Source organism: Blennius ocellaris (assembly GCF_963422515.1).
Source record: "Blennius ocellaris genome assembly, chromosome: 18".
NCBI lineage: Eukaryota > Metazoa > Chordata > Actinopteri > Blenniiformes > Blenniidae > Blennius > Blennius ocellaris.
The window spans coordinates 10,110,615-10,132,984 of NC_137667.1; the positions used below are offsets into that span (position 1 = coordinate 10,110,615).

General features: G+C 39.5%; 1 protein-coding gene across 6 annotated transcripts; it reads right to left on the bottom strand.

Moving 5' to 3' along the window:
• Positions 1-65: 65 nt before the first annotated feature.
• On the bottom strand, positions 66-14,016 carry hpcal1 (hippocalcin-like 1). Of its 6 annotated transcripts, XM_080513584.1 has the most exons (6): positions 13,763-14,016; positions 12,857-12,909; positions 12,329-12,343; positions 5,590-6,091; positions 4,154-4,259; positions 66-302 (listed from the first exon to the last, which is right to left on the bottom strand). In XM_080513584.1, exons 4-6 carry the CDS (start codon positions 5,965-5,967, stop codon positions 205-207), a joined length of 582 nt encoding a protein of 193 aa, XP_080369710.1. In that variant the 5' UTR covers positions 5,968-6,091; positions 12,329-12,343; positions 12,857-12,909; positions 13,763-14,016; the 3' UTR covers positions 66-204. The 6 variants fall into 6 exon arrangements, with proteins under 6 accessions (XP_080369710.1, XP_080369711.1, XP_080369714.1 ...); XM_080513585.1 differs by lacking the exon at positions 12,857-12,909; XM_080513588.1 differs by lacking the exon at positions 12,329-12,343 and having other exon boundaries at positions 5,590-6,085.
• Positions 14,017-22,370: the final 8,354 nt, after the last annotated feature.

The window sequence follows — 22,370 nt, forward strand, 5'->3', positions numbered from 1 at the left end:
GGAAAAGCACAAACGGCTCGACTGAAAAGCACTTCAGAGTCCACGCAGGCGCCACATTGACAAGAGAAGTACACATTAATGTAAACATTCAGACATGGAGTGTTAAAATGAAAAGGAAATGGTTGTGAAGATGACCGGGCTTTGTATAGCTGGACGGGTGAGGGTGAGCGAGCGTCAAGAGTGATTCTGTCATTGTTTGTGTCCTCAGAATTGACGGGAGGCCCCCTGATCCGACTGCAGCAGTCTGACGATGGACGGGTCGCTCTTGGCACCTTTAATGAACTCCTCCAAAGACAATCTACCTGCGGAGGAGAGGGAGAGGGAGATGATCGTCATTAGTGCTCCAACATGTGACAGTGAAGTGAATCATTAAGCAACCACCCACAAAACTCCTCAAAGGGAAAAAAAGAAAAAGAAATCCTCTGATGTTGCTTTAGATTTCAGAAATAATCACTCCCTGGGGCCCCCAGATAACACAATGCAGCAGCAAATGAATTGCAATGAGTTCACATCAATTAAACATCAATAGTAGCTGAGGTACATTTGCCAGCAGGGGGTGTTGTTGAGCACCCCCCCCCCCCACCACCACCACCACCACCAGCAACTCTGTTGATTTGCTTTGATATTGTTACTACTATCACTAAGAGTGAACTAAAAATAAATAAAATGAAAGGTGGGTTATTGCTGGAGACATAATTAACTACTTTATTATAAACTATTTTAAAAAGATGTATACCTATATTAAGGGACATCGATAAAGTTTGTGCCCTACACATTGCTGAAGTCAACAATGTACATGATTTTGATTCCTTCCCTCATCTGGCCCATTTTTCTATAAATAAGACCCCCACATTTTCTAGTGACATTTACACAGCGTGGTTTCAGAAGCATTGTACAACAGTGGCACTGCCTGTTCTTCCTTTGCCCGTCTCAGTTTGTTCTTTTCTTTCCATCCATCTTCACTAATTTATCCAACTCCGGGTTGCTGCGGGCCTGGAAATGTCGCCTCAGGGAAAGGAGGCAGGACACAGTCAAATGTGACTGAAATGCAAGTATTAATAAAAAATGAAACACTACACTGAGATGTGGAACTGAAAATTCTTCAAAATAAAAAAGCTTCCAAAATCAGGACATAATGAACATGTACATTATTATGGACCTATACATACGTAAATGCTGCTGTTTTCCTGAAATTCATTATTGTGCAGTCTTGCATCGTGTATTTGTATCAACAATATAAATAATGCATTCATGCCCGTATATTTTTTTTTGTTTAAAGTATTTTTATTGGTTTTTCCAGTTATAAGAGATACAATTTGACATACATTTTGATACAATCCCACCCCAAAATCAACCCCACCCCATTGCACCCCCACAAGTTAGGGTTAGTCAATGTAGAACAAGTCAATGTAGAATTTTAACCTCCGAAAGCTCAGTAAAAAAATAAAAAAAGAGTTGCTGATTGAATCTTGAGGTTCAATGTTTTGACAAAAACAAGTGAAAGTACAGTTTGTATTCACTCTCTTATTTTCCTCCAGCGCTTCTGATTGAAACAATGAATTGTTATCAGGTTCTGCAGATGTCTGGTGTTTGAGGCGAGACGTGTTTAAACGTTCGGCCTCCTGCAAGAATCACTCACACAAACAGATTTGTCCCAAAATGGTGCCTTCGAGTGTTTCGGGAACAAATTGCTGCAATCCCCAATTTTCTTGTATATTTAATCTTCTGTCAGGCACAAACATAATTCACAAGTTCTCCGAGCCCGAGGTGGGAGTCTTGTCTAGTTACTCTGCAGGTTTTTCATCCATGGACTATATTCTGCAATACGCACAAAGGGGAACTCACAAAGTAAGCAGCAGGAGAAAACATGGCAATGCTTCTGGTTAAAGAGAGACAAATCAGTAAAAGAAAAAAAAAAAAAAGTGTACCGAGAGAGTTACAAAGAATATGGCCCGTCAAGTTTGATTTAAGTCATGAGTCATAAGAAGAAGTAAGAGAAAGTTGCTGATGTGCTGCAGTCACTATATGAGCTGTCCATCCTGAGAAGAAGAAATGTGTCACTCACACACACACACACACACACACACACACACACACACACACACACACACACACACACACACACACACACACACACACACACACACACACACACACACACACACACACACACACGTGGACTGAAGTTTGAATTATGGAAACATCAGCAAAAGCAGCAGGACGCCAAAGCTTGGAAAATATTTTGAGTATGCATCACATTGTGGTTTACGTCGCATACTGTAAACCACATTGCAAACTGGGTCACGTTGGCAATTGTAAAGTCGCAGCAGCAGCAGCAGGTACAGAGTGAACAACAAATCCTAAAACAACTTACGTAACAAGCACTGGCAACAAAATGTCAGTGACTCCTTTTTCTTCTTCTAATCTCATCAGATTGATGTTGCCATCTCAAGGTTCATTTCAATTGTTCCCACACAATATTAAAAGTCATATATCTGTAGTAAACAAGGTTTTGTCACTAGTCTTCCATTTCAAATAAAAATAAGCATGACAGGGCCTCTTCAACAACATGAGGAGCCTCAACGCAACATTCATGTACATTTTTGTGAGTCACATGATCAAAGTATTGTAAAAAATAAAAATAAAAATGTGTGCCCTAATATTTGATCCATCTACAAATAATTGTCTCAAAGAGTTATGAACCATCTTCTTCGCATGGACATAGAATTCAACATGGCACAGAGAGCTGAGGCTGTGATTTGCTGCACGATGGACATGTATGCTACATGATCAAGCTGCCAGCATGAGTTACAATTGGGAATGAATTGTTTTGTTTTGTTTTTTTTAACAAGCAAAGGTCGTGTGGATCGGATCAGCAGCTCAGCAAGACCCCGACCGGCCCTGGGACCAGACTTACAGTGAGTTCCCTCTAAAGAGTTAATACCGGATTAAAAATAACCTTTTTATGCACTACGACGTTGATCTCCATCTAATGTTTGCACAGGTGTAAAGCATAAAACTGGCAACGGTGTTAATCAGTAACCCCATGGCTGCGCCCAGCGTTGTTGAATCTACTACTGATATGAAATGAAACAGTGACACATTAATGGAGTCACCGCAATGTTTTGGTCACGTAGAGGATCGTCTCAGAAAGAAGGGTGAACTGAGTTTGGCTGGATGTGCCCTCCTCTGTGTCTGTAGCTGGAGGGTCTGGTCTGCTCTGCCACATGTCTGAGACACTTTGACCTTCAGACTTTCAGAAGTTGTTTTTTTTCTTTTTCTGCAAAACAAACTGCCTGCTGCTGCATAAACAACTCTGGAAACCTCACTTGGCTTCGAGACATCAGATACATTGAGAGGAGGTTGACCAGGTCAGCGCTCTGCATGCGGGGCGCAACATCACTTTTCTATATTAGATGTCAAATCAATGACGGACTGAAAGTGCAAGAGGCTGGTAATAGTTTAGCGAGTCGTGTTCATGTTATGTCAGACTGTTATGTGATATAATACTTCTCTCAAACATTTAGAATTTCGATCTAATACCCTACAAAGTGCTCAGTGATGCACGATATACGATATGAAGGAGTATTATATAACTGATCTTTTTTATTTATTTTAATTTTCTTCTTTTAAATGTGGTCGCTTCTTTTCCAACGAACTCAGTGTCCATTTACAACTACATAAGAACTGTTCTGACCACTGAAACTGAATGCTTGGATCACAAAGTTGTACTTTGGGAGACCGTAGAGCTTGTGCTCCTAAATGACCACTGGGCTCATTAAGAGTGTGTATTCATCCCCTTATTAAAAGAACATATACAAAAAAAAAAACATGCTATATTCAGGCATTGAGCATGGATTTATAGTTGTACCAACCATGTTTTCTACCACATTGCCCGACTAAGTGTTGGGTGTGACTGGAGCCGATTCCAGCTGACGAAGGCTGAACGCCGCCTGGACGAGTTGTTCGTCCGTCACAAACGGAGCAAGACAGTGCCACACCCACACGTTTACATTTACACCTCAGATGCATTGTTTCGGGCTGTGGAAACCCACACACGTACAAGGTTAACATGCAACCCCACCCCCCCCAATAAACCCCCGTGGGGCCATTCATACGTAGTTCATACGCAAAAAAAACACCCCCCTCTTACCATCGTTGTCGCTGTCCATTTGTCTGAATATCTTATCTGTTCTTTTCTCAGGTGTTGACTCATCTTCGGGCATCTTCATCACTGATGACACCATCTTGTAAATTGCCTGAAAGGAAGGTAAAAATGAAAGCACTTAAAAAAAAAAAGTGAAAATCTCAGTGTAAGTATTTTAATCAGTAAAAGGGAAAAAAAATGTTTTCCCCACTGACATTTTTTCTTCTTCCTACTGTCTGAAAGCTGTCCTGTTTTCTGTTGCTACCTGATAATGACACTGAAGGTCCTCCTATTCCCCTTCTCTTTATCAGACGCATGGTTACGAGCTGCATGGTGACTGCTTTTACGTTTAAAGCTGCGCATTTTAGATCAAGCAAAGGTTATTAGCTCTGATGAGGAAAAAAAGAGGCTGTTTTGCAGAAAAACAGAGTGCACATTCATAACAACAAAAGTGCTGATGTTTTGGGGGTTTGCTTTTTTTTCCACATTCATTTGTTTCCACAAACGCAACAGGCTGAGCCAATATTGATATGGTCCTGCAGGCTGCTCACCTCACCATACTGTGAGAGTAAATATAGCTGCAGTGATAAGAAAAACAGAAAAGGCAGTCTCCATCAATGATCGGGGGCTTACATATGTTATGAATAACACATTTGAAAAGGATCATTAGTCTAAAATAGGCCATGAACATGAAGCGAAAATGCATAAAACACAATTAGAACAATCAGGAGATATGATTTCTATACTCGCTATTATCCCAGCTGATTTTGTTTGCCTGACATTTTTGAGTAAATCATCACAATAAATGATCTTAGCAGATCTTAGTTAATCGCAAAACTTCTACTGCAAGAATCATTACAAAAGATTTTGCTTAATTGGAATAAGCAAATCAACCCAAAAGTCTGTTGTTGTTTTTTTAATTTAATATGATTCATCTGAGCATGTGCATCCGACAGAAAAAAATAATATTACAAAAAAGTTAAGTGTTTTGTCCATCATTTGCTCAACTAAGCTGCTGTTACTCAGTTCTCTTCCAATACAGAATTTAGTGGGTACATCTTCCACCTTGCTGTGTCCTCGTGTCACAATATCTTTCACACTGAAACAGACCTTGTGCAAAACGGTGTGTGAGCTCCCGGTATGGCAGCCGTCACGTTGTATGGGCGCGTTTGTGGGGTAAAATGCAACGTACAGGTAAAGTCCTTGAGGTCCTTCATGTTAAAATTATGAAGAAAATTTTTTTTGTTTGATGTGAACTTTCACCATTAATTCTTAAATAATGCGAATTTAGGGACTGTATATTCATACAAAATTCTCATAAATGCCCTTCTATTATCAGGCACAAGGATGCAAGGAGCTCAGCTAACTTAAGACACCTACCTCCACAAAAAGGAAATCCTCTGGGTCTGTTGTATGAGTCATATAAGAAACTGTGTCCTCACCTGAACTATCTCCAGCATCTCGGCCCGGCTGATGTATCCGTTCCCGTCCAGGTCGTACATGCTGAAGGCCCAGCGCAGCTTCTGCTCCAGGCCTCCGCGGGACGTCACGCTCAGGGCGATGATGAACTCCCTGAAGTCGATGGTGGCGTCGCCGTTGGTGTCGAACGTGCGGAAGACGTGCTCCGCAAACTTGGAGGCGTCTCCGTAAGGGAAGAAGTTGGCGTAGATCTTTTTGAACTCCTCCACAGTGAGGTGGCCGGTGGGACAGTCCTTCAGGAAGCCCCGGTACCACTCCTGGAGCTCCTGGTCGGTGAACTCCGTGTTTTCTCGCAGGTCGTTCAGCACCTCGGGCCGCAGCTTGCTGTTCTGTTTCCCCATGACGCGACACCTTCGCGGGCAGGCACGGGGGCTGGGCTGCTGTTTTCCGAGCTTCTCCTCTCACGTCTCCACGCTCCCTCGGTTTTCCCTCTCCACGTCAAAGGCTACGGAGCTTCCTCTGCTCCTGCGGGGGACCAACAACCCTCATTAATATCCTTGTGTGAATATCATAAATGATTCATGGCAGTCAGTGATTCTCCTGCTTTCAGCAGAGTTTTTTTCAGCTCAAAAGGGTTTTTTTTCCGAGGCAATGAAACTGCCGAAGAAACTGGTTAGTTGAGACAGTGTCCATACACTCAGAAGAAATAGAGATAAGACGACTACTCAGATGTCACTCTGTGTGTGTCGACGTAAGTATGTGGTAGGGGGTGGCCTGGTCTCCGTGGATACAGTATTAATGCTCTGTTGCGGTGATAATTTATCGACCCCTCACCGCATGGTGGAGGGACAAGTGCCTGGGGCATTGTAATTCTCAATAAAGCCACTTTGTAAAAGGTCAGACTGATACTGACTGTTGTTACTGAGAAGGCCAGACATCCACCATGACAATCCTCACCTTCATGAGAAAACCGATATTTTAAATTATTTTCAGCAGAAAGAGTTCATAGACTGATATAAAGCAGGAGGACAAAGAACATAATGGAACAAAAGAAGAAAAAAAAAGTTCCAATGCAAACAAGGACACCGGGGCCATTTGACCACCTGAGCCCATTCACCTCTATTTCCGGTTGTTTGTCTCTAAACTGTTTCCATGGTTACATCCGGCAAAATGTGTTTATTCATTTATGCACGGGTATTCATCATTGGGGGATATGAGGATGCATGAACACAACGCATCCAGAATAAAACCAGGATGGTGCAATAACTATTAGACGGGGCAGCTCGTGCATGCAACTCAGTGGTGAAGCTGATGCAAACATGAGTTTGTTCGGAATCAAAAAGGTCAGGACACTTGCAGAGAACATTTTAACAATAACAAAGTTGTGGTGGCAGCAGATTTGCTTTCCTGAAGCAGGCGTTCTGTGGGTTGTCAGCTTCTCTGTTGCAGCTTCTGGTCACTTTCATAACATACATGTAAATAGGTATATTTTTTTTACTTTGTTTAGATTTTTTCCTAACGTTAATGCACAGCGGTCAATCTCTCAAAAAAAAACATATGTAGGTTAACAATGAATCAAAGGTCTCTTATTATGCCAAATCTATAGTTTTCTAACAGTATTATGCTTGTGTATGAGGCCCCAGAAGTGAAGATAGTCTGTCATGTCCCTCATTTGCTCCATCTTTAAGTGACTGCTCGTATACCGGCGAATCAGAGATTTTCCCTTAATGATGTCATGCAGGGAAATAGCCACTCCCTCTGGTCGTGGATACTCACTGAGCTCTGCCCTCTAAAATTAGAAGAACACAACTTTTTGCTTCCTCACTACCAGGAAACACATATGGAGTAAGTATGGACAGAAACAGCTCATTATGGTTTTAGGCAGAAATTGGTGTTTTGGGTGTCCATCCAAACATTATGTCTTTAGGGGGGTCGCATCTTAAGAGTAATATATTCCTTTTCTCATTGAATTTTGTATCATTGGTCTATATAAACAGCCTGTTCTTAGTAGAGCTCACAAGAAGAACTTTATTAGACTGGTTGGAATTCAGGACCAAGGCAGGATTTGAGGCAACACATTTTGAATACAATGTTATTGACCACTGAAAGCTATGTGAAATTGTCCAGAAACTGTATAATATGGGACATTTGATTTAAAAAAAAAAACGCTCAAAGGAAAATGACTGATGTAATTTAAGGTGGAAAGACAGAGATGACGGACGTTCATCGGCATGTTTTTGATGACCAAGTAAAGCTTTATATAAAAGCGTTTGAGTTTTATTCTTCCTTTTTTTGTGGTTTCAAGCAGATTGTAAATTGCAGCAGAGAAGCAATAAAGGCCTGAAGATATAACATCCTAACGCCATAATTCCAGGAGAAAATCAATTCATTTAGAATTTAAAAGAGGAATTCTTTTTAATAAATGTGTATGCAATTAAATGGTTTGAGAGCCTTGAGTGTGTACAGTGAGAAAACTACAAATCAACATTTAAAGTTAGTCAAGTTAATCAATACAATTTAAAATAAATAAAAAATAAAAAATCAGGCATGAAACATGGCAAAAACCTGCGCAAGCCTGGTACATGGATGGAGTAAAGTGTGAGTGGGAGGGACGGAGAGGCAGAGAGATGAGCGGGGGTAGGGAGGAGGAAAGAATGGGAAAAAAAATATGACACATAGAAGAAAAACTATTTCCAGCAATGCTTCGTGAGCCGCTCCGCTAATACCAGCATTTCAATTACATAATAAGCCTTCTTAATAGCACCTTCACTCCTCTGTGCTACCTTTAATGAATGTGTGTGTGGAAGAAGGGAGAGCTGCACTATCGTCAAGTTCTCTCTCTCTCTTTCAATTACTGAGCCCCCCCCACCCCCCCACCCGCCTTAAAAGCAACAGAAAGATTCAATCTGGCAAGGGACAAATGAGATTTGGAAGACGTCTTTTCTGCACACGAGACGTGCTCATTTCTTGTAATTGTCCCGCAGGTGTAATTTCCTGCAGTTTTATGAATCAAAGTCCCGGGGTAACGTGAGAGGCAGTCAAGTTCGAGGTACAGCCTGTGACACAAGCTCTTAACAATGGCTTATGAATGGAGGAGAAATCAATGAGGGGGGGGTGCACATCACAATAATTTAATTCTCTCTCCAGTTTTCTGCTTCATGCATATTACATAGTAACAGCAATGGATTTAACTAAGCAAAGAGAGATTGATTGGCTTCAACCATTCATGATCATTAGTTGCTTTTATTTTTTTTTTTTAAAGCTTTTTACAAGATCTGACATTTTTTCCTATTTTCCTAATCAGAGGGATTATCGCAATTCAATTCTTTAAACACTTGAAACTTTTTAATTTGTACAGGCCGAGTGGAGCTGAGTGGACCTGACAAGCTACTCAGATTCACATAAAGAAGAAGCATGGATTCAAAATAACGACAAATTAATTTCTTTTGGACTTGTTCAGGATTCATGGCTCAATGCAATGCAAGGGTGGTGTTAAAAGTCTACAGCTTGAACTTTGGGTAAAAAAAATGCAGATATGGTTTGAATTAGATTTTCTTAACTGAGATCATGGGCCATGGATGGGTAGTGTCTAATTACTGTGAATCTGCCCCCTTGTCTGTGTTCCATGGTTGACATTCAGCCAGCAGCCAGTCACATACGTCACATTTAAAAGGTGCTCGACTCAAAGGTCACGTTTCCCTCTTGTCTGTTTTGACTGGTTGCGTCTTCTTAAGTGGTTGTTGTCAAATAATTCTGCCGTGCACGAGAAGCGCTTGTGGAGTCGGGGTCACATGTCAAGTCGCCTTCATTGACCATTGGTGTTGTCTCCAAAAAAAAAATCATGACTACTGGTTTTGTTGGCCAGGATCCCTGAGGGATCAGGTTATGTGTCTGGTTACACCAACAACTGAATGGATCATACTGGACTTTATCTATGAAGTGTTTGTGGTCAGTACAAAGAACACATGAATCGATCCCTGTGAATGATCGATTAAAAGTGAAATAGTCTTGCAGTTGAAAAGGTTTGAAATTAAACTCAAATTGAAGCGAAACCAAGACACTTGAAAAAGTCAAGTAAAGAACTGAAAATGTAATGCCTTGAAAAGAAAAAAAATCTGTATCAAAGTAGTTTATTTGTAATTTTTTACTTTACTTTTTTTTTTTTCCACGTCATGTAAATCCACCAAACATTTTTAAAGTGGCTGTCTCCACATTTCATTAAAACAACACACGTCCACCTCTGGGGGACACTCGAGAAAAAGAGTGGAGGAAATCCAGGCAAGAGGAATTGACTAATTTCATGAGGATTCATCCTCTGGGCACACTGCTACAAATCAAATCAACCCTGTAATTTTGATCATGATGAAAGAGTCAAGCTGCTTGGCACCCTGAGAAGCACTGTGGGAACAATCCACTTCAAATAAGTTCAACACAAGTTCAGATCTTCAAGTTCAGGTGTGTCAAACGTTCAACACGTGGGCCAAAACCGGTCCGATGCAACCCTCAGGTCAATGTCAAAAACACAAAGAACACACAGTTTTTCCATCAAAGTAACTGCTATAATTAATTTGTCTAACAGATTTAATTTCAGATGGTACTTATTTCAAGTGGTTCCAATAAGTTGTTTTAATAAATTGCTTAAATATTAACAGAATTGTCTGTAATACCGGTGAGCACAGACTTGGCCATATGTGACCCCTTAAACAGAATTACCTCGTGGGGTTTTAAAACCATAACATGTGTTATCTGCTTAACGTCTGAATCAAGTTTGTGGGCATTACAGAGGGAGTGACTCAAATAGACGCGATTCTTATTTTGCTGCAGTGTCATATCAGCCCTCTTAGTATAAATCACACACTGCCCGGCGGCGGCAGCGGGCTCCTCTGTCATCCTTCCGCTCTAACACACAACAGGATGAGGAAGCGGCAGCACCTCCTCGGCACATGGACTTTTCCAGGACAGCTCAGTGTGCAGCCTGAGCTGGAGCATAAATATGGGCGTTGCTATTTGTTCCCCACAATCACACACACACACACACAGAAAGCCACAGTAAAATCCAGAAGATTCCATGCTGGAAGAATTCAAACAAAAAACAAACAAAAAAAAAAGCGCACTATCACATTTCAAGACACTCTGAGGCAGAATGAAGTCGACTTTAACAGTTGTGAGACACATAATTTGAGCAAAACACAGTAAAACCACGCGCCCTCTCACCAAGAGATTGTCATTCTTACGTCAGGCTGTGGGTTGCAAAAGACTTTTGCAGATTTCAGTGACCTTTAAAATATGCACATTAAAGTCTAAAATACAGCTTGTGCAACTGCAATAAAAGCCAGACTGTGGCCTTTTGGGGATTTTTGTAAGAACACTGGATAAAGTTCATTTGATCTTCAGGTATTTATGTCAGTAATAAATGTAAACAGCAGCCCTATAAATGTATTTTTAACTATTTATAAACATAAAGCTCTTGATTGATTACTATTGACTCTGGTTTATGTTTTGTCACTTGCTGCAGGGATAAAGTGTTATTTCACGTCATTCCCACTTATGCATAGAAGCTTATGACTAATAGATCAACAGGATCTTTCATGAGTTTCAAGCCCAATCTGTGTGTATTCTGTGTTTTTCTTTCCACTGGTACTAAAATACACTACATTCACAGGAACATGTTTCGCAGTGAAGTCAAAAATAGCACCTGCATGTCACTTTGACATCCCCGTGACCTCCTTTGCAGAGGAAATCTGGTTCTCCTCGCATCAACTGCTGGAGGTGAACTCGGTTTGCGAGTTGAACACAGTGTTTGCAATTCCCCTCGATTACGCGGCAACAGTTTCTCTCCTTGCCTCCAACCCCCCACCCGCCATCCTTGCTCAGTATGGTCCACTTTTTCCACTGGGTTCCCTGCCTAATGAGACTGTTTCACACAAGCTCCTGCGCAGCACGTAACCCCCACCCACCCCTCCACCGCTCCTCCCCAAGGCTACGTCAGGGTTCCTGTTAAACCTCTGAGCAGTTTCACTGGCGTTTGCCATTCCTACTCCCACCTCATTTCCTGTGTAATAGTAAGCAACAACAAAGAAAAACATGATTCCTTTCCCAAATGCTCATTTTGTCATGTCTATAAGAAAAGAATATGAGGAAAACGGTTTCGAATAGTCCAAAAAAAAGGCGGGGGGAATGAAAGGGTAATATGGCTGGCTGCATTTAATCACTTCTATCGCACATATGGGGGGCATTGTGAACAGCTGACGGAGCTCATTAAAACAACTGGGAGGACATATAAATAAAGAAATGCACAGACAACTGTTTGAGTAGCCTTTAAGTCAAAAAATGCAATTGATTCCAAACTTAAAAAAATATAAACACTGGTATTCTTAGCCTACAGCGATGGTGCATGAGGGGTTTAAGTGTTGGTCAGACAGAATTGAGACGTTTGAAAATGCCAGGTTGCACTCTGGTAATATTTTTAGAATCCTTGCAAAGAATAATAATCAACAGACGGAGAGAATAAAGACTGTTTTTTTGAGTTAGTTGGGCATTTTTCACAAAATACAACCAACGCCATTCCAAGGCCCCCAAAACATTTTCAGTCATTTTCACTGCATAAACATTGTCTTTCATGCTCGCTGCATTTGTGCCTGCTTTAAATGGATAGTAATCCAAACAACATGATGTGGTTCATTGCACTGAGAGAAAGAGCACACTGAGCAGAGAGACAGAAAGAGCAGAGCAGCACTGGAGTGTGGAGTACTGAGTACGTACTACTCCTACTTGTAACTGGGATGGTATCAGGAGTTGGTCCGGGATATGAAGAAGAAAAAGAAGAAAAAGAGAAAATGAGCTGTTATTCTCGTTTTCAACGCAGCTCCGTGGCAGTCTCTCTGAACTCGTGTCAAAGAAAATCACGCAGTGGATCAGGATGAAGTCCCCTGACACACCAGTAGTCAAGGCAACAGGATAGGATGGTACGCAGTGCGAAGGCTTATGAGAAGGAGGCAGTGTAACTATCAATCTGGGGCAGCAGATATATTGAGACTCAAGAGAAAAACATAAAACATAAGAACATTTTTTTTTTCTGTCTGTGTGCAAGTATCAACTGTTTTCTATTTCTTTCAAATATAATTTTAGCTGAAAGTACAATTCTGTCAAATGTTTAAGTCCAAAGAGATGCACACGGTACATTTAATGTTACTGTTGTGTGAAGAAAAGTTGCAAATTTAACGAATGATTTTGTTGTATTATTATTGTTTTTTTAATCATCAGCAAGTGTGTAAGAGTAAGCCCACTCACCAGATTTTCAGCTTTAATTTTGGATGCATACTCTTCACATGCTGGCATTAGTCCTGTTATTAAAAAACTGAAATAAACACACAGAAAACAAAAAATAAAAACCTGCAACGCCAGTGTGGAATAATTGCCGAAGTGACTGGTCTGGCAGGCATAATACTGTGTGGGAAGATAAAAGTTTAAAGGATGAATACTCTCATTGTAGGTGTTGTGTGTGTTTGTTGGGGGGGGGGGGGGGGGGGGGGGGGGGCACGCTACTATTAACTGCATTTATAAAGTACTTTTAGTCAGTGCATCATATCAGAGGCAAACGGTGATTGTGTTACATCAAGCAATTGATCAAAACAACCTGTGTATTACTGAGTAAAGCTTCACGTATTCACGTTTGGTTTTGTAAGATATATATTAAAGTAAAATTTTTATAAACTACAAATACACATGATCAGAGCAAGAACAATGAATTCCTCAATCGCACAAGGATTATACTGTTGAGTGATGGCCCTGTATTTGTTTCGCACATAAAGAATTCTTTCTGGGGATAGAATAGTGTTGCTATATTGTGATGCACATGCACGAGATGTCCATGTAAATATTGTCATAACTGTAAAGTTCCACTGTGCATCCCTGCAATTAGAAACAAGCGTCGATATTTACATTGCAGTAAAAAATTGTGACTTTTGTTCAAGGTTTACGTCATGATTTAGTTTGTCTGTGTGACATCTTGTGACATGTGTTTAATACTTATATAGGTGAGGAGTGGGTGAGTCTTGTCTGGGTGTAGTCCTCCAAACACATTCCTCTATCTGGGGTAAATTACTACTACAGACATAGAGGGGGGGGGGGAAACACGCTCCTGACACACAATGGCTTTGTCAGGGCTGATGCTATCATGCAGTCAAATAAACTTACCTTTTTATCAATGCTGTTGTTTGCTGTAAATCTTCACTTCCCCACTTTGAGGCGTCTCCAGCAGCGTAACTTCACCGTTAAGTTAACCCAGCGCCTCCTCCCACTGATAAACTCCAAACTGGAGACGAATGTAAGATGCTGCAGTGAACCCGACGCTTTTATGGAAAATAACTAAGAGGGTACAGGTGTGTTGAGGAGAATAAAAGGGATTGCCCGGACTGTATTGTTTATAAAACAGTCGCTCCTGCGTCCAGCTCCGGTGTAGGGTCTTTATCGTTTAGTGGAAGATGTGGCACAGCGCTCGGTTTTCATCCGGCTCGCCCAAATCACAACAAAAGGGTTTAAATGTTTTTTATCTTCATGCGGGTAAAATAATTTGACCGGGCTGAGTACAGTTTAAAAAAACAGAATTACAAATAAATACCAACTTGAACGTATAATTTGTGGGAAATATAATAATTATTTTGGATTTTCTGGGTTGTACTTCACAAGTAGAACTTCAGCTTCCCCCCTGCATACGGAATGGTTCCGTCCACACTCGCTGCTTCTTCCAGTGAAGAAACAGTCGCAGCAGCGTCCTGTGGAAAATTATCACTGCGGACTATTATTAGCACAATATCTAAAATAAACGGAGCGCATTTTGGGAGAAAAGCTTGATACTTAGACAAGGACGGAACAAAATGCTCCAAACAGACTTATTTTTATATCGAGACACACTTTAAAAGGTTTATTTGTGCAGAATGCTTACGGCATGGCAATTCAAGGTGCATTACAACAACTGAGAAATAAATAAAGCATTAGACGAACTTTAAAAACAAAACCCCAAGGCTTGACAATAAATGCTGGAGAACATCAAGCAAAAACATAACAATACAAATATAAAAACTGTAACTTTAGCCTAGGCTGCAGAAACAACAGTGTTTTAGCCCTGATTTAAAATTGAGTGTCACTAATGGAAAAAACCCCATCCAACAAATTCTTGAACGAGATGTGAAGGCCAGACATGTATCCCATATTCTTCCATTTATTTTCTCTCTCTATCTAACAGCAGCATTACAGAAAAAAATATTTGATTCACCCCAAATCCTTCTAAAATAGTTGGGTAAACAATAATGCAGCAGCAAATACTGCTATTCGAGTGACAACCTTATTCCAACGTTCCCATAAATACCTCCTGTGGCTGCCGCAGTCAGTCAGCACCCATGACAGTAACTTGTTTTGTGTGGACTATAAAGTGTCACACAAGGCAGGATGGTGTGTATGTCAGCATTTCATTAAGTGGATAAATAATTAACTGTGTGTGTATGTGTGCCTGTGTGTTCCTTCCTGAAGCCTGACACCTGTTTCTATAAGCACATGGAGTGTTTATCTCAGGCTCAGAGTGAGTACAATAAGAGGGGGCGGGTAAGGCAGCGATAAAGTAGTCTGAGGTTGGTTGTGTGGCTATTGCCAGCTTGCAAATTAATACTGGCACGAGCCTGTATTGATGCAAATAAATAGAGAAAAGAGCACACACCTAATTTGATACATCAAAATGTAATGTGGCTCATTATGAGGCTTTTGCAGGGTAGAAAGTTTCCACTGTTTGGGACCATGAACAATGTTATCTGTGCATGCTTACAGTTTGAGTGTCAAAGCCAAAATATGATAAAGAAATTTTGTTGATTAATGTTTGGGGGGAATAGGATGTTTGTGAGGTTGTTAGTGGTTTTTTGAAAATTCTATATTTTTCTGCAATAAAAGCAATTTATATAAAAAATAAAAATAAAAAGCACTCTAGTGGGATTAAAGTTTTGGGGGCTTTAATGAGCTCTCAAAATGTCGATATTCTAATTTAATTCACTAGAATGAAATCTTGAGTTTCCATACTAATGTAAGAGTATTAGATTTGAAGACATGGAGATTTTTGTGCATTAATTGTACATACATTATTTACTCATAGAAGACTTTTAATCTATTTTGTAATTTGCCACAAGTTGAAAAATAAATCATGAAGTGTATCACTAAATACGGACAGTACTTTTGCTGTCTTCTGCATTAAAGTAACTATCCACTAGAGGCCGCTAATAGCTCTGCAATATGCTGTTGCCGTCTCTTATGGTCCCATAAAAGTTGAACTGAGCTGCTGTGTGCTGAGCTTTATGAAATCAGGCAAGTCTGTTGATTTGAACAAGGAGTGTTTATGGGCACAGTCCCTTCCCAGCCAATTCTGTATTTGGATATAGTGGTGTCATGTAGTGTCATCTGTGAACACAGCTTGTCCGAGTGCATTGTAGTAAATTGTTCCTCAAAAAAAGAAAAGGAAAAAGAAACACATTTTCTACTACATCTGTAATGTTTGTGTTTTTAATTTTCTCTTCACATTAAAATAGCTTTGCATTTGTTATCACATTATGTATCGTATTAGGTTTATTTGTCAACAAAAGTAAAAATAAATGCTTTAACAAGTGTTTTAAAAGTAATATACTTAATGTTACATGCTGTTCAAATGTCAAAGATGTAAATATGCCAATATATACATGTGTGATGAATTTCTTCTTAAATCCTGTTAACCCTCCGTCCTTCCTCTTCACCACACATGTACTTCCATTTAACCTTTCGCATGATTTCTGACTGGTAGCTGTTAGAGCAGCGCACTCTTCAAATATTGATCTGTCTGTCTTTACATTAGAGTAAGGGGGCATTGCTCCTTTCTATAGTCCTCTGTCAATATTTAAGGAACACATGGCACTCGAATCAAGGTTTAACTTGATTGTGGAACAATAATGTGCATTTAAATGATTTTGTTTGCATCACATGTACATTTACTCTCGGTTCATGTCACATACTGTACCTTCCAGAGGGGTTGATACTTTCATCAAACAACGAGAAAGCAAATAATTAAATAAATGCCAATAAATAAATGCGAAACTGTTCCACAATACTGGAAACATCAGCTCAGCTCAACAAGCTCTGACATATTTTAATGAAATCAGCATTGAAATACGTAAATGTCAAGACAAAATGACAAATGACAGGTTCTCAGACCAGTGCTGGGATTTTAACATGTACTGACTTGCATATATTCCTTTGTTGAATAATTTTCATAATCAAAAATATTCAAAACAAACTGAGAAATATTCAGTAGTGAGAAAGGTGATACTGTATAGCGATTTACACTTTCACCTCACCGGGATGCTTCTGAGCCTCTTCGAGTGCAGTTTGCATGTTCTCCCTGTGTGTGTGTGTGTGTGTGTGTGTGTGTGTGTGTGTGTGTGTGTGTGTGTGTGTGTGTGTGTGTGTGTGTGTGTGTGTGTGTGCGTGTGCGTGTGCGTGTGCGTGTGTGTTTTCATATAGCCATCACATCATATTTCACTACTGTTCACGCCTATATGCCGTTTGGAGAAATCAATCAACACAAAATGAATGTCTATGGATTGTGCGAGGACGCCAAAGTAAACAGTAAACAGATTTTGCGTATGCATAACATTTTACCACTTCAGCAGCCTCAGCAAGCTTTACCTGATATGTTACCTATTCACTCACAATCACGCACACGTGTAAGCAACTTATCCATTATTGGGAGCAACTTGCAAATCAGTGTCTTGCGCAAAAATACATTGACTTATTGACAGCATGAGATGGAGTATTGAACCTTAAACATTGGGACCGAAAGACATGTTCTATCAGCTGAGCCACTCTAAAGTGTTGGTTTTATTTTGATAAATGCCAGAAAATCACAAATCACAGCTCTGCAATCACATAAACATATTATAAACACTAATAACCCCAAGGCACCCTCCAGATAGACAAACCCCTGGTTCCAGTAGCTTTTCCCTGAGAGGTGCTAATGAATTATAAGATTTTGGGGTAAAAGGAGTCTATTGTTCTAGTTAGACTCTGCAGCACATATTTGTTGAAGGATTTCTGTTCATTGTGTTTTGTAATTCATACTATTTACTCCTACACCATCTTCCAGTGGCAGAAATAAGATGACATCAATCTGGAACCAGTAAGGGGTCAGGAGTGGAAGCTGCGTTAGGGAGCTTCACTTTCTTTGTTATGGCCAGCCAGAGTAAATCTACTGTCTACAGTGTCTATCACGTCTGCTTAAAATGCAACTATTTCAAGGAGTATTTAGCTCTTCTGTAGCATATTAGTTTTAAGTATTGGGTAAAGATCAAAAACACGGTGAAGCTTACAAAAGCAACACGTTAAATATTTTATCAAGGTTTAACAGTTTGTTAAGCTATTCTAATAGCAGCTTTTTGTGATTAAAATGCAACCAAAGAAAGACAACAAAAAACTCTACTTTCACCATTGCATTTGGTCTGGTATGAATATCTGTAGACCATGCTCTGTATATCAACACATACACATTTTATCTCTGACTTGGGATCAGATTTGTATTGAAATCTGATGTGCTTTTCATCCTTTCATGTAAAAAGATCTGATTAGGCTGCAAACAGTAGAACTATATGATATACTGATAAGTTACTTGTGCCGTAAAACCTGCAGCCTTCTTATCATATTTGCACTACTTCACCAGTGATAGTAGCAATGCTGAGTAGACTTTCCTCGAAATTTCCAGATGTGGTGACAACAAGTGTACTCAATGAAATGTCCTGGCACTGTAGAGTTAAATATGTTTTCTGTTGACATGAGACAATAATATGGATTTTTCCAGGAATTAAACTAATATTAGCAAAGCTTTCAGATGATTAGAACACTGCACAGATTTGTGTATTCTGCCTGTGGGACTGAACAGCATGTGCAGTTTGAAAACATATATTGTTTGCATTAATGTCATGGTATCTTTTTTAAATGTATTAGCTTTTCTGGCAATTGATGGCATAAATCTACGGTAATATTGTATTTGTTACGGCCTATCCATATAGAAAAAGCCTTAGCATATAGAACCACTTAAACAAGCTTATGTCTGTGAAATTGCACACCTTCAATGTATTGAAGTACAAAATTGTGTAACATGTGGCCTGGAGTCACACCTTGAGAGGCCCAAGTCCTCTGCTCATCGCCTGTACAAGAACTGAAAGTCAGAATACAACCCAGCTCATTCTGTATGAGATAAAGGCCTAGCTTCATGAATACTTACATAAATACCTACAAGCATGCATACACAAGTATACAGACAGTAATTACTGGTCTTTTGTTGTTTTTTATTGGCACACACTTTCCTGCCAATTCATTATTTATACCTGTTCAATTACTGGTTCACACAATCAGGACTTCAATGTATTTTCACATTAAGACATGGTCAAGAAGAACGAGGAAGAAAGGTGATTAAAGTGGCTTTGAATATGAGCGACTGGTGAGGGGATTTCATAAACTACCAGTCAGCGGGGATTTTCATGTGTTCGTGTTTACGGAGAATGGTTAGAAAAAATGAAAACTGATTGTTCTGAACTGCCCGGAAATGGACCGAAGACCTGAAAGCCTTATTTCACCACTAACCAACAATAACCGGCTCCAACACATCGCAACCATAAGATGGGTAAGGCAGGATAGAGAATGAATGTATGGACTAAACGCTGGCCATCAAAGAGCTTTTCAGGTAAAACAAAGGTTGAATCCAACGCTGCTGCTCACATCAAAGTTCAGTCGTAACTTGTGTGTCTGTGTCTTTAAATGCACCTACTGGCAGGGGGCCAAATGTATAGTTTATAGTATGCATTGTACCGGAGAAGATTACAGTATGTTCTGTACAGGTACTGTGTCTGTATCTGCTATAAATTGAAAGGACTCCACGACAGTGATAGGAGGATGTCTTGATGTGTCTTGAGAGTCAAGCAAGTACGTTTTAGTGATGTAACAGGTCTTGAAGACAGCAAATTGGTTCAATGAAAGTACAGATGTATTTCTTATTGTGGTGAGATTGTGTCTCTCCACAAATCATACTTGAGGACTTTGTTCCTTTTGTTTTTCCTACCACTTTGACTTTGTGACAAATCGTCTCCCAAGCAGTTTTTGTTGTGTGTCTGCGGGGTAGTTTACCACAAATGGTAAACAAGCAAACAAACAAAGAAAAAAAATCAATTTTCTGGCATATTGCTCTCGTGTGAATGCGGCCTAATGCACAGAAAAACTGCACCTTCATACCACTTTTACTCAAAAACTATTTATTCATCCCCATGCAAATTCAACAAACATGATCTTTTCAAATGTCTTCTATGTGTGCTGTGCAGTATATGACAACCTTTGCTCTGTCCTAACAGAATGGTTCTATCAGTATGGCTAGTTTGGTCGAAAGCGCTATCTGTCCGATGCTGATAAAGCTAAAGAACAATATAATTTAGCATGAGCGTGTTACTTTACAGGACAGTGATACCCTCTGCATGACTTCATTGTGTCTGGACTTTCAGCCAATGTTTGCTCAACATGATTGGCTAATAGGTCAATAAACTGTAGGAGAATCTATTTCAAATCACATTATGCACTTGTTACACGGTGTTAAAGGTTAATACTATAATTTTGTAATTTTTTTAAGGTGGCCCATTGCAACTGATATTTCTGAGATTTAGGCACAAGTAATATTAGATTTATTGTACATGCCAAACAACAGACCAGTATGATGGCATATTTGAAGGCCACCTGAATGGAACCTGGTTTCAGTGGTTTTCTGTAAAATTATATAATGTTGTATGGAGTTTTTTTTAAGTTTATGGAAAACGGGCCAAGATACGTTTAGGAAAGCAACTTCAAGTCTTGATGGGAAAATATTTTTTCATTTAGTTTGATAAAAATGAACAAAATGAGTTTGATGAGCACAAAAAAAGCATGCTCAACTCATTCAACCTGAAAATGTTCCTCTATGAGAGAATTAAGAAAGATCTAACGTGAAAAGTGCCGCTGAGCTTTCTAAGACTCAGTTGGCTGCCATACTATCAGATGCTTGTCTTGATTTGGTGAAGATGTAATATATTTTTGATTCAAAATGCATACCGTCCTCAGGTAATACAGACATTCGATGACATTTTCAGCAAGTCGTGTTGTAAAAAAGGCAAATTAAGGAATATATAGAGGTATGAACTGCAACGATTCTGCTGGGTTGTCTTCAAAGTGAATGAACAATTGTGGGGCATTACAAATATTTGTAATAACAAAAATCATTCATACTTGCTATAGGTCCAATCTTTCCAAATGTAATCATTAAACATGATCAGGCAGGACACAGATCAGACAGTGGCAAATGTTGACTTCTGGCTATTGTTATTTTTTGTTTTTATTTTGCATTGCGATACATTCGAGCACCATTTTAAAGCATCAAGGAACAAAGTGCATACTGCTGTCCAGTACACAGCGTGCCAGAAAACAAATTAATGGATACACATTATAAACCTGGACAGACGAGTGTAGGCATGAGCAAACCTGATTACATGTCAATAGCGACGAGAACCTCATCAGTCGGATATCCCCTTCAGAACAAGCTGACTCTATGCTTATACAGGTCAAAGGTCAGAGCCGAAGGATTGAAAACGTTCAACCTCAAACGAAAAGTAATTTTCAAACTGAATGGACGACATAAAATGAAAATGCTTCAACATGGTTTATTGATGTAAGCTTGAGCTTTTGTTTGATTAAAAGTATATTTTATGATCAGTCATGAGGACATGTGATCATTTCAAGATTGAATCATTTTGACAATCTCGCTCTCAGGTGCAGCACAGAAGAAAAGCAATCCATACTGTCGGGGTTTGGATATGTGATTAAGAAAAATCCACAGATAAGCACTGACTGGACAGATGCATACAGCTGATGATAAATGAACTTCTGCATCACTGTTGAACTGTCATGTGCACTTTATTTGTCAGGAAGCGATTCAAGCACTATTGAGAAGACACATATATCAACATGGAGGTGGATAAATATATAATGAGGTTAACTCTACTTAGAAAAAAAAACCCATCAGTGGTCCTAGAGGATTAAATCATTGACCTTTACGCTGAACGATTGATTGGGCAAGAGTCCCCACCACTACTTTGCTGGGTGCATGCACATGTCTGTCTCCGCGAGGGTCAGAGGGTTCAGAATCACTTCCATGATTTTTCATTTCAGTGTAATACATTTGCTAATATTAGGAATGCATTTTGTGTGATTATAAGGACGGCTGTTTGAATTGATTTCTTTTATCACAGTCTATTTTCAATAATAATTAAAGAAGACTGAAAGCTAATGCTAACTGACATTTCAAAAATAAATCTATAATACTGATCAAAAATGTTTATCGTAGTCTATATTCAACATCTAATATACAGGACTCTGTATATTATTCTCATATTGACATGTATTGACTTGCAGATCTACTTATAACTGTTTCCAGAAAACTTCAATTATACTGCAGAAACTATAGCAAGTTAAAGCAAGTAATGCTTTTTCAAGCAAAGTTCTCGCTTAAGGTATCGCCTTGTCAGACTCTCTAGGCTCAGCAAGGGCATTCCGATTTCTTCTCAGCCCTGTAATGAAGTGTGCATGAGCATAACTTTACTAGAACACTGATGTTTGATGTCAAACTAGAACACAAAGATTTTACCACAAACAAATCATGTGCATTTATTTAGATATATCTGTATTGCATTATTTTTTCTAAAAACCAACAGCTTTAAAATGTATA

What these genes read in the sequence shown, in the direction of transcription:
- hpcal1 (XM_080513586.1), bottom strand. Translation starts at nt 5,967, where the DNA reads ATGGGGAAACAGAACAGCAAGCTGCGGCCCGAGGTGCTGAACGACCTG. An exon ending in AGATGCTGGAGATAGTTCAG is followed by an intron (nt 4,260 to 5,589) that starts GTGAGGACACAG and finishes CCTTCCTTTCAG; the next exon opens with GCAATTTACAAGATGGTGTC. An exon ending in AATGGACAGCGACAACGATG is followed by an intron (nt 303 to 4,153) that starts GTAAGAGGGGGG and finishes TCTCCTCCGCAG; the next exon opens with GTAGATTGTCTTTGGAGGAG.